We start from the raw sequence: 12,324 nt of genomic DNA, 5'->3' as shown, positions 1-12,324 counted from the left end.
CAAACACATTTCTACTTGGGATTGATTCAAAAACACTATAAACAAAATCTACCAGAATGCAATGAGATAACTGGTGCTGACTTGCTGGCAGCGTGCTCTCTCCCCATGTGAGCAATAGTGATAATGTCTGAAGAAAACCGTAATCATGATGGCATCATTCCACTAATGTTAGGAAATAATTGCTAGTGCTATTTGCACTAATTAACATTAGTAATAAGTCTCTAAACTTTGCATGAATTATAACTCAAATATCAGATATCTTTTTAAAATTCAATCAATTTATCATTTTATGAAAATACATCTTCTGCTGTCAGGCACAATGAATATTCATTAGGTTAAACAAATTGCTGCAAACAAAATATGAATAAAAACACTCTATTTGCAGTGGTGGCTCCTCCGCTAAGGCAGGGGAGTGTCGCCCCACTGTTTTGCAGCAGTGAAAGAAAGGAAAAATAAAATTATAAGAATGTGATGTTATTATCACTTTATTTTGTCCTGCTCCAGCAGCTTTCCATGACGGGCGGGGTGGGGCTGCTCTGCTCACAGAGCAGGGCAGGGGAGGAGTGGTAATACCCTCCTAAGTGCGCAATGACTGTTTGGCCTGCCTGCCAAACAGTCATTCACACTTTGCATGCTCTCCACACAGGCTGCATTACAGCCTGGGTGGAGAACATGCCTAGGAACCACGGTGCTCAGACCAATTACAAAGCTGCATTGCAGCGTTGTGATTGGTCATGTGACCCTAGGTGTGCTTCCTGGTACCGAACGGAGCGGAGGGACGATGACATCCCCCCCCCCCTTCCTGCACAAAAACAATCCCTTCAGGCATTACCTCTCTCTGTGTAAAAAATGAGGAGAAATAAAGATATTTCTCCTTGTTATGCATCACCTGGGGAGGTGTAGGTTTTTGGCACATTTCCTGGTCTGCCACTGCTGGTAAATCAGGAAATGCATCAAAATCCATGGATGCTGTGTGCAAACACCCACACAACACCCATCGAATGTCTCCCTGATGCAGAGTAAGGCAGCGCAGTGATTTGCACTGCATTGCTTTCCTCAAGATTTATGAAGCCACTCAGGGTCACACAAGGTGGCCTTGAGTAACTTCATAAATCTATTTTTTTTGTTGCTTCATTCAGGAGACTCGCAACGGAGCTTGTAAATAGGCCCCTAGATAACCTTCTGTCCACGAACCTCAAAACATGATTGCAAAGAAGTACCTTGTGCAACACATACCTTCCACAAATGGCAAACATGTTTTCTGTCCGTTGATGAAGCAGCACTTACTGCCCTCTGCACACTCACTGTCCGCAGTGCAGTAGTCGGTCTTTCTCTCAGCCTTCAGGTCCTCAGCTGGGCAAGTACCAGGTCTGTCTGGAAAAACAGAATGAATGAAGTACATGTAAAGAGGGGAAACCCTCTGCCCCATAACATCTGCATACACAACACTGACCTGGAACACACTGCAAGAAGGGAGCGTAGTTCTAGACAATTTGTTTCTGACCTAGAATGTTTCACTTACCCATTATTTTCATTACTCCATTTCCCCCTTTCTCATCTGAACCCATTACTATATAGGAGATGCAGGCCCTAACAAATTCCCCCTTCCATTGGCAGTACTCCCATTGCACCTTTTCCAGACCCTGCTGTCTTTACGGTCATCGTTCTCTCAAGGGAAGGGAACATGAAGGATGTCCCTATCACCAACAAATCACTATGCTGCAAGTAATCCTGGGATCGTCGTGAGGTACTCCTGGGAGGGAGGATCATAGGTAGTGAGATGAGGAAGGGAGAATCATGGTAATGAATATTACAGAAAGAAATCAGAGCCTTACCTCCTCATCGACTACTGCCACCCAGCTATTTATGTTCTTTGACAGTATACCATGCCAGCATTAAAATGGCCTGATGCTCTGCTTGAGCCTAACCCTTACCTCTCAATGTTTATTCTCAAATACAGCACATGAAAACCACAGAAATAGCACACTTCAAACCAGGAACATTCTGGCTTTAAAAAAGAAAGCCAGAAAATTGGATCCTTGTAGAAAAGCTCAGGATCAGCCATTAATAGGAAATAAGAGTAGCCAACATGACAGATCTACAAACATTTGATAGATATAAACCAACTGAATCTGGCCAAGAAGCTGCCATTTTTCTTGTTAAACATCCAAGACGAGCCTCAGTAAGTGCTGATACTGCTTTCTCAAAGAAAAGGGAAAAGGCCTTCCTGACTCATCTTCTCAAACATGAGGTTAAAAACTTCTCGCTGCTGCCTGCTGTGCCAAAAATCATGAACAAACTATTGTCCGGACAGTACGCTGCAGAACAATGCAACTGAATCCCAGCTGGTCAGATAAAATCCAATCGCTTAACCTACCTATGCTCCTCAATAAGAGGATTCAGCAAACTACGGCAGCCAAATCTTCAGTTCACATTGAAAAAAGAAAACCCCTTGAGAAAAAACCTGCTGACCCATTTTAGGGTTATATTGAAACAGACCTGAAAGTTTGCAGAGGGAAGGCATTTGAATTTATTGTCAGACTCTTCTCACAGTACAAGCTCATAATTACTTCCCTTTTTTCTAACACATCCAGCATATTTGTAAAGAGCCCCAACTTTCTGAGCTGATTCATTAGGCCGCAGGTTCATTGTTAGATTGGAATTGGTTACATGATCATAAATATACGGAGCACCATGTCTGATATTCTTCAGCACCCATGTATCTTATATAGAATTTCACGGGACCAGTTGGAAATGTATCAATCGATTCCTCAATGCCCATGTGGAATCAGATATTAAGGACTAGTCAGCAAATGTAAGATGACTTGAACTAAATATTGAAAGAATGTCTTCAAGCCATCTCTGAATAAGTTAGTCTTGAAACATCCCTTGTTTGATGTGAGAGAAACAGCGCTGGGGCTGAAGACAAGTTCTTCCTCCCCACCTGTCAGCAGATCTGTTTACCCTGAACAGATTCAGAGGTTTGTGTAGAAAGTATAGGATTTTCAGTTTCCTCCAAACTTTAGGTGGGAGTTGTAAGCCTTTCACACATATACATAGGCAAAGGCAAGAAGTTGAGTTGTGGAGCAATCACATCCACAATTGCTCAACCAAGTTCCAAGCTGCACAGTGGTCCTGAGAGCGGCCATCCATTCTGCTTCACAAAGAATGCTTATGACAAAATGTCATCATAGGCCTAGACAAAGTATGACATGAGTCCCTCGCAGGCAAAGAATGTCAAAAACACAGAGGTGGTTGGGAATTGATCCTCCTGGTATGGATCTGTTTCTTCATTGAGCCTGGCCATAACAAGTACACAACATCCCCTCTTGTACTTCTATGTTTTCCAGTGGGAAGTAGCAGATGTGCTAAGAAGATTAATCTTTCCATATATCTGTATATACTTTCCAGCTTGTTGTGTAGTTTCTACTAATCAGTAGGAACTGCACGTTTGTGGATGACATAAACTTTGGGATGGTGCCAGACTGATTCCGTGCACCCCCCCAAAGTATGTTGTCCCTTGGACCAGCTAGATTACAGAACCACCATAAGCTCCCCTAACCTAGACAGGGAGTGAACACTTCTGGAAACCACTGAACATGACAACCCTGCTCCCTCAGGAACTGTGGTGACAGACCTAGGACCTTTCACTCATACACTTGTGCTTTTTTTTGCTCAGAGAAATATTCAAGGAATACTCAGAAGGGACGTTTTCAAGGTTTATTGAACCGAAGTAATTCTTGTATACAAAATACATACTGGAATGCTCAATAGACATAAGCAGGCGAAAGTTATAATAAGTGTCAGGAAAGTGAACAGAACAAAAAGTTCCACTATTGTGCTGAAACAATATATGTAAACAAGCATTTGAAATAACATAATAATTCTGCATACTCCAACTATAATAAAATCTAACCTATGTGTACGTTCTACCAAGAAACCCCCTAATGAATGATACAACCCCATTGCCTGGTGGGACCCCGTCTTGGTCATAAACTGGATACCCCTCAGAGAGATGTCAGTCAGCTGCTGGGTGAAAAGCTTCAGCATGTAGGGGCCTCTCGAAGTCAGCATAAGTGCCTCCTCTGACTATACCCAGAAACAGATGCTTATATAAAGAAAAAGGCATCCTTGCCTTGGGCCGAGGCTGTGATCAGGCTGCCATTGTTTGCATTCTACAGATAGTTGTGTCACTAAATGCACATAAATAACAAACACATTTGCACAACATATGTTTAGGCCTTGTACACAAAGCCTACACAATATGATTGTGTTCTTGGGCAGTTGACTCGTGTAAGCAAGGTCCATGTTTCCAGGAAACAAACCCAAAGTGTCACAAACGCAAATATGTGTCAAAAGTCATAGTGAACAGTGAAGGCAACTACAGGAAAGATCTGTGTACATGTTAAAAATGACATAATTTCCTACTGTGCCTAACTGGGACACATGACAAGCTAACTCTTTTTGCAAGAATAATGGACTTTCAGGCCCCAAAATGTATATGTGCATAAATACAAATACACCAGCCTTTTTCATACTAAAAATCAGTTCTCCGAATGTTGTAAGGCATATTTTTGTTTGTTGGACAGGTGAGTGATGGAATAGGTAGCAAGCTAATTACCCAATGGTTCCTGTAAAGCTGCTCTCCTCACCGCCTCATCCCATTCTATATGTAGACTTCATGGAACACTCTTTCAAAAACAACACCTTAACCCTTCTAGTACAAAAATACCCTCTATAAAGACGCCCACTGCTCCTTGAAATTAGATGAAGTCTAGTTAATTCGCACACTGACGATATTTAGGTGGGAGCTTACCCATCTCTGACTTTATTGTTGAATGAGACAGCAGACGTAGTGGTGCAGAGTAGCATGAGTCCTAGATTAACTGATAAACCAAGCTTGTAATCGATTATCCTTTGTTGGATTTCTTTAATAACTTAACAGGATCATGAGAAGTACTTTTGGTTTTGTATCGGTGGCATCGCCATAAAGGTGATTTTGAAGGATTTTGTACTAACATGATTTTCTAGGTTAGTACTATCATTATCTTCCATGATTTAGATTTGCACTGGTAATTGTAGCTACAGGTTCCACATGATTGATAAAGTCTCAATAACTCGCAATGTGTGTAATCATTCATTTGATCTCTGGATTGACTAGTATGTGTATTGATAACAAGGAGATGGGACTTTCTAGATACTTTTACCATGGTCCTCGCCACAACCAAACTTGCGGATTTATTTTACTTAGACACCCAGCATGATAGACGCGTGCTCTCACTTGGAGCTATTCAGAATGTTTCCCACAAAGCGGGAATTGCAGTTTACATATATGGAGAGAACCACATTCCTCCACTATGTTGCCCAGTGGGGTCTAGAGAAGTTACAGACTTAGTGTTTTTTTGGTGGCTTCACACATCTTGTAAATGAGGGGCACAATGGATACACTACATCTTTAGGCCTTCCTGAGTGCTCCTCATCATTCCTTGGAATTCCCACACAGGTAGATGCTGTGTACACTGGTTACACTATTTATAGTAGCTCTCTCTAGTGATTTTGCATGTTACATTTCAGAGAAATGTGTTGCTCTGGAGGTTGTGCATAACATTTGATATGCATACTGTTGAGAGTTGATTGAATAAGTAAACTTCCTGTCTCCATGATTCTAGGTGCTTTAGACATATGACACCATTCTTGATGTGACCCTACAATTGAAATGGGTCAAAATCAGAGCCGAACTGGCAGTAGCGGGCAGCGGGTATTTCCCTGGGGAGTCGTAGGGGTGGGATCTGGTTTTCTGGCCATGGAGGCCAGTTTTATCACTGGGAGACAGTTTTGCTGCAGTGCTACAAGATTGGCCCCCAGTAAAAAAAACAAGAGCAGTGCTTTTTACTAGTGGGTTAACTTATTACACTTAAAAAATAATAACACCAGTTTGGGAACAGATAGAGAAATGCTTATCCACTCAAATGAATCACAATTTAAACCTCTCGTTGAAGGTAAAGTCAGAATTTAAGTTACTTTTCTAAAAATGCCTGTTGGCATTTTTCTACCTAAACCCAATGTGCCTTTCTGCCAGTTTTCAGGGTCACATGGTTATGATTGGCTCTCCTGTGGTGTTTTGTGTATTGCTTTCAGACATGGGGACAAAAAGGCCTTGGGTGTTGGGAAGGGTGTTGCTCTCCTGAGCACGATGTCCTGGATGTCCTTGGGGGCTGCACTCAGCCCTTCCTGAGCTTCAAAGGGAAGTGTCAGGGCTTGGCCAGTTCCTTCCTGATTTTTAAGGGCTGCCTGCCCTGCTACTCACAAATGCAACTGACACCTAGGCCTGACTGCACTTTGTTACCCTAGGCCGTTTGGAGCCAAACCCAGAAAAGGGGAAAGGTCAGATAAAGGCATCCCCCACCTACAGGCTGGCTCTGGGAATAAAGGGACACTTTGGAACCTCTCTTAAGAACACTCTTGGAACTGAGGTAGATTCCGAAGAAAGACTGCCTTTCTGTCCAAAACGAACGACTGGACCTGCTTCTCTTGAATTCATGCTCCCCAGAAGTGACTCTAAGGGTCAGTTGGCTTACCTCTTCTTTGAGCTATGGGGACACAACAAGCTTTCAGAGGCCTCCCTGCAAATGCCCAGCTAACCAGCACCAGCTGGACCTACCCGAGTCCTGCTGATGGCCTCTGCTGGAGAGAGTCCTGATCCCCAAAAGGTGCCCTTCAGGTCTTGCTGGCATCAGAGGGCACTCCTCCTCTGCCTAAATCACAGGTTCTGAACTCCAGGTGATGATCCAGAAGATTTTGGTTCTTCACAAGAATCTCCTGGGATAACTTGCTCTACATCAGTCTAGACTCCAAATGCGAGACACCAGCAATGACCGATTCTTTGTACTGAACAGCTCTTCATGTTAACAATGATCTCCTCACTTCCAACACTAAGCTCCGCTGCAACTCCCTGCATGGACTTGGACTAAGTGAAGGTAAAATCTTAATGGGGGCGAACCTGGTCCCTGTGTCTGACCTGCGTTCCATTGTGGTCGGCCTGAACTTGTGACTTTGACCTGGTCTAGTGAGACCAGATAACAGATTTTCTAGTGTTGTGTTTTCACTTTATTACAGTTTGAGTGCTGCTTAAATACTTTACACATTGCCTCTAAGTTAAGCATGACTGCTTTGTGCCAAGCTGCCAGAGGTTTGAGCACAGGTTTATTTAGTGACTTTTTTTGAGTCACCCTGAAAAGGAAGGATTGTGTTTATTATTTGAGTGGGGCTTTTGCCCCTCTCAACTAATAACTCAATTCCTTACATGCAAATATTTGTTTACCCTAAAGATATTTTGGTAGTCGATGTTGTGGAGTTGATATATGTGTAGGTCGATATTATTGACCTCGATATTATGAGATACAACTATATTTCACACCTTTATTAATGATGAACTTTCCACTATCAAGATCTTTGGAGTGAGCTAAATCACACAGGCCTAAGAATAGTAATACTCTCTACAAAGAGAATGAGTGGCTCCTCATGAAGCTAACAACTATAGCCATCTGTCAGTGGCCACCACACCAAGGATCTAAAAAATCAGTATGTAATCCAACTAAAAAGACTTTTGGTGTCATTCAGAGTTTGGAGGCCCACCCTCCAAAAAACTGGAGCAGTAGAGCTACTTTCTCCATGAACACTGCCACGGGTGGCATGCTAAACTTAGAGTGGCGACCAATTGTGTCCTTTTGCCACCAAAGTGGCTCCCGTCTCCTAAGCCTTGTTTGCCTCAGGGAAAAAAGAACAGTGGCAGCAGGCCAGCGATGCCATGATAGACATGGAAGGCAGACCTATCAGCGCTTATGTCATATCTGAAAAATCTGAAAACAGACTCTCAAAGTGAGGGTCCATCCTTGGAAGTGACATCAGCAGTGTCCCTTGCATGTCGTGAGGTGTATACCACTTTGTGAGGACATTTAAGACCCTTACCTGTACAGGACCACACATGTTTACATTGCAATCGCAGTTAGTGAGAATGCTGCTGACTTGGCATTGGAGTAGATACCCTAAATATAGCAGCTCCTCAGATGCCTTGGCCACCAGCACCAGGCCTGCCAAACGTTTTTTCACAGCAGATGATGTTGGCTCCATTGTCATGTAAACAATATTTCCCCGACCTCTATACAAGGCTGGGAATCAAAAGAAGGGAGTAAAAACTAGCAATTTGTGAATGCCCTATTACATCTCACTCCTAAATGAGGCTTTTGTGTATTCCATTTTATGCAAGTGATGCTCTTTTGCACACAATTTGCATGTGATTTGAAGCAACAGATAATAAGATAGTGCATTTGCCCCTTTAGAAGAGACCCATCACATGGCGGTAAGGCAAGTAAAATATTCTTTACAACAAGCACACTGAACATTGTCCATCATGGTCACAGTAGGTGGAATTATTGAAAATCAATTTGGGGTCCACATATCTTTCAGGTGGACACACTCCAGGCTTCACTATGAATAAGAACAAAAAGCAAATATAAAGTCATGCATTAAATGAATAACTCATCTACATCCCTTATGATTCACTGCAAATACTCCTTTTTTATTTGTTATGATGCATTTTAATGGTAAATAATACTATATTTATATTGTTTACTTTTCCCAAACTTAAAAAGTGATTCAAATTGACATTGGGGACATTGATAACGTTGAAACGTGTAAAATAGCTAAATGAGTATTTGAAACATATACATAACAGGGTTGGTGTGTGCTTCAGGTGCACTTTTGGCAAAGAAATCTCTGCGAGTCAGACCTCATTGTCAGTTGTTTTAGTAATTTCTGTGTTGGAATGAACATTTTTAATTTTGTTTAAAAACATTTTTGACTTTCATTGGCCTGAGCACAGCGTTTTCTATGATATTATTAAGATGTTTCATCTTTTTCATTGTGCCAGTATTTTATTTCCTGTTTCACTATTAAGTAATTCTACATTCTTGTTATTCTCTCATGTCACTTGTTTTATTTTCTCCTATGGGGTGTCGAGTTACATTTTCTTTTGGGTTATTGTTGCAAAATGGGTTTTGTCCATTTTGCTTTTCCGGATGCATTGCTTTTTCTGATCAACCGGTTTTGGACTTTTTACTGTGGGTGAGCATATCTACATATGTCTCACCCACGGAAATTGCATGGCAAACTGACTGCTAATGTTTACCAACAGTGTTTGCCTTTTACCATAAGACGGCTGCCCACACAAAAGGAGTATTAAACAGTGCTTCCCTCAGCTCCTGAAATGGAAGGGATGGGGAAGAAAATCTGTTAGTTAGCTGTCACACTGTACCAGGGCAGGGGACAGCACACGCCCACTGAACAAAGGAGCGGCTCCTCTTTGAATCTTTGGTGCGAAAGACCCTGGCAGTGATGTCAGCGAGGGGTGGAACTAACCAGTGACATTCTGGATGGCACCATCTTGCACTGTCACAGCAGGCTGTGCAGAAAGTGTGGAGCAGAGGTAGAGAGGTGATGTGGCATCTTAGGATTGGACAGGGGGCCTGGATTCTAGAACCTTACAACCCCATTTAAAAACTCTTGCACAAAGGAAAGAGGGTGCTTTTTTCTGTTGGACTCTGGGACTGCGGCTGTGGCAGCAGACAAGGTTAACTGGAAGGACAAACCACTGATGCCATAAAGGACTAAGGACTCTAACCCCCAGTTTACCCCAGGAGCAGTGGGTTTCTCCAAAGGCCAGGAAGGCTACCCCCTTACACCACCTGCGAACCATTTGGGGGAAAAGCTGCACTTGTGTACCTAAGCAAGAGAAAAAGAGCACCAGAGACAGAAAAAAGGAGAAAAGCTGGTACACTGAGCCAGTAATACCTGCTGCCTGCAGCTTACAGCCCTTTTGATGCCAGGAGGCCCGCTGGAGCTGCTTCTGGTGGCTAGAGCTCTCTACCTGGAGTAAAATTAGCCTAAGATGATGAAAATAGGCTCCTCAGGGCCATAGATGTCCACCTTCAAACATTAGTTACGTTTGACCTCTCTTAAGGGACATAATGTGTGGGCCTTCACCGCCAGCCTGGAAATTACCTCAGGGGTGGCTTACAGCCTGGGGGGGCGAAAGATTGGTGCAAGGATTTCTATTTTTACCCAGGACGGGTTTGTGTGGGCGGTTCCTTCCAAAGGCCCATTTTCGCCCTATCTCCCTAATAGTCGATGCAATATATAGAGGAGGACCATCATGCTCCCCCAAAGATATAAATAAGGGGCTTGGGGCCCCATCTCCGGACCCCTGAATAGCACAGAAGAAAGATGTAGCACCTCCATGCCCCCCCAATAGTGATGGCCTCCCGCCAGCCACCTTGCACGTGTCTAGGGGGAGTGGGGTGGCCACTGCACACCAAACACCAGGCATGCATGGAGCAGGCAGAGGAGAAACATGCTGCTGGCTCCCGCTCCAGCAGAGATGGTTGCTGGTTGGGTAGGAAGCCAGCCGGGGCACCTTGGGGTGGACTCTCCGAGCTGCCCCTAATGAGGACACAATGCTCAAAAGAATTAAACAATAAAACCCACAAGAAGTTGGGTGGCGTGAGGGAGGGAGAGCTCTGTAATCCTCTGCTGGCTTTCATATTTGCATATTGTTCTGGCTTGTGGTAGCCCCAAATCTGGCAGGGGCACCACCAATGATGTTGTGGGGTGGCTGCAGGAGGCATAGTAGCCTCCTCCCGGTGAATCTGAAGATTGTTTTATGGGGCCAGATATTTTTTCCACCAGACTTTTTTTTCTAATATCAAGCACTCCCAAAGCTGGAGCTTTTGCTATCCAGTTGGGAGTGCAGTGTCCACTTGGGGCTTGCTCTTTGGCTGTATCTTCTGTGCCCTGAAGGTGTAGAAATAAACATGTAGACACACTGTAGTATCTTCATGTAAGGTTATTACTGTTCTCCTGTATCTTGTAACTAGCTGCTCAGCCAGTGTGAGAGTTCCATGTGGAATGTTGACGTGACTGGAATGTTGGAGGTTGGTGTGGTGTGAGACAGTTGGGAGGATGGGCTGAGCAGCTAGCAGGCTGCTCCTGGTGGGGCTATTCTATGGACTTTACTAACTCAATAAATACGCTTAAGATCTATCCTGGCTACGTCTGCTGTGTCACATCAACTTATGGAACCAGGTCACTTCAATTGGCGACAATTTGGACTAAAGAAACCATGCGTGTAACCTGAATAGACTGGTGTGTAACTAAACTAGGGTGACTTGAAGAAACTTGTCTTAAAGAAAAGAAACTCCTCATTTGGCGGAACTACCTGGCACTGTGAGCCCCACCAGTGACCACAACACCGGTCGCCCTAACCTCCGTGTGCCAGTTCCTGCTGGACTTTCTTTCTTCAAGGCTGCTGTAACCATGGAAGAGGTGTTCATGTTGATTTACATTGGGAGAGTGTCTAAATCAAGGGAAGTTCCTCAGGTGCAATGAAGAGGAGTTCTCCACTGGAGCAACGAGTGTGAGGTTTCTCTCTAGTCTATCTCACGGTCAATGTAGAAGAAGAGTAGTTCCCCTTTGTTTGTGTGGGGAAGGGCGTCTGGGGAGGTGCAGCTTTAAGTGTCCATGAGGTGCAACAAGTCCTCAGTGTCCGTGGTGAACAGACCTATGCATGGGAGAAGCCCGTCTGACCTTCTTCGTGAGCTGAGGAGGTTCCTTTGTCCCTGTCAAGAGGAGGAGCAATGGCGTGTCAGGGCTCTTGTGTACGCAGAGCCCAAATTCAGATGTGCTACTGGGAAGAGGCGCCCCCAGCGTGCGTGACCAGAAGGGCTGCAAGGAAGAGGAGTCCCACAGTCCGTGTGTGGAAGAGTGTCACAAGAGGTGATTAAGGCTTTAAGGAGGAGGAGTTTTTTTTTCTGCCTCTGGAACCAAGGTAATTGGTGACTGCCTGTGTTTTTGCCCCAGTGCTAAGTTTATCGATTCTGCTTTACATAAGGATGTTGGATGTGTTACTAACTTTGTGTGCTCCCTCGTGCTAGCGCTGTGCTGGTGTGAGCTTTATTTGTGCCTGCTTAATTTTGAGGATTGGCGATTTGACAGTTGGTATGATTCGGATTAATTTAGATCGCCTTGTCGCATTGCCTGCTGAAGAGGAGACCGACCCTGTGACAAAAATGGAGTTTTTAACCCCTTCCCCGCTCATGACGGAACCGTTCCGTCATGAGCCACGGTTGCCGTGTGCTCATGACGGAACGGTTCCGTCATGACACTCCCGTTGGCGGCAGCTCCGCCTGCACGGCGCTGTTTCCCCGCCTGTGCGGGGGGACAACGCAAATGGGCGGAGTCATGACGGAACCGTTCCGTCATGAGCACAGC

At 44.2% G+C, this 12,324-nt stretch overlaps 1 protein-coding gene across 1 annotated transcript in view; it reads right to left on the bottom strand.

The window, feature by feature from the left end:
• The window catches only part of LOC146812387 (uncharacterized), a 110,833-nt gene that overhangs the window by 83,604 nt on the left and 14,905 nt on the right, over positions 1-12,324 (bottom strand). The window contains exon 2 of the mRNA XM_085619390.1: positions 1,237-1,374. Coding sequence (XP_085475516.1) covers positions 1,237-1,374 — 138 coding nt within the window. The remainder of the gene's footprint in view (positions 1-1,236; positions 1,375-12,324) is intronic.

The sequence above is a fragment of the Triturus cristatus genome, chromosome 7 (genome assembly GCF_964204655.1).
Source record: "Triturus cristatus chromosome 7, aTriCri1.1, whole genome shotgun sequence".
In the NCBI taxonomy this organism is placed as follows: domain Eukaryota; kingdom Metazoa; phylum Chordata; class Amphibia; order Caudata; family Salamandridae; genus Triturus; species Triturus cristatus.
The sequence above is the reverse complement of the archived record's forward strand: the minus strand, read 5'-3'. Positions and strand labels throughout refer to the sequence as shown.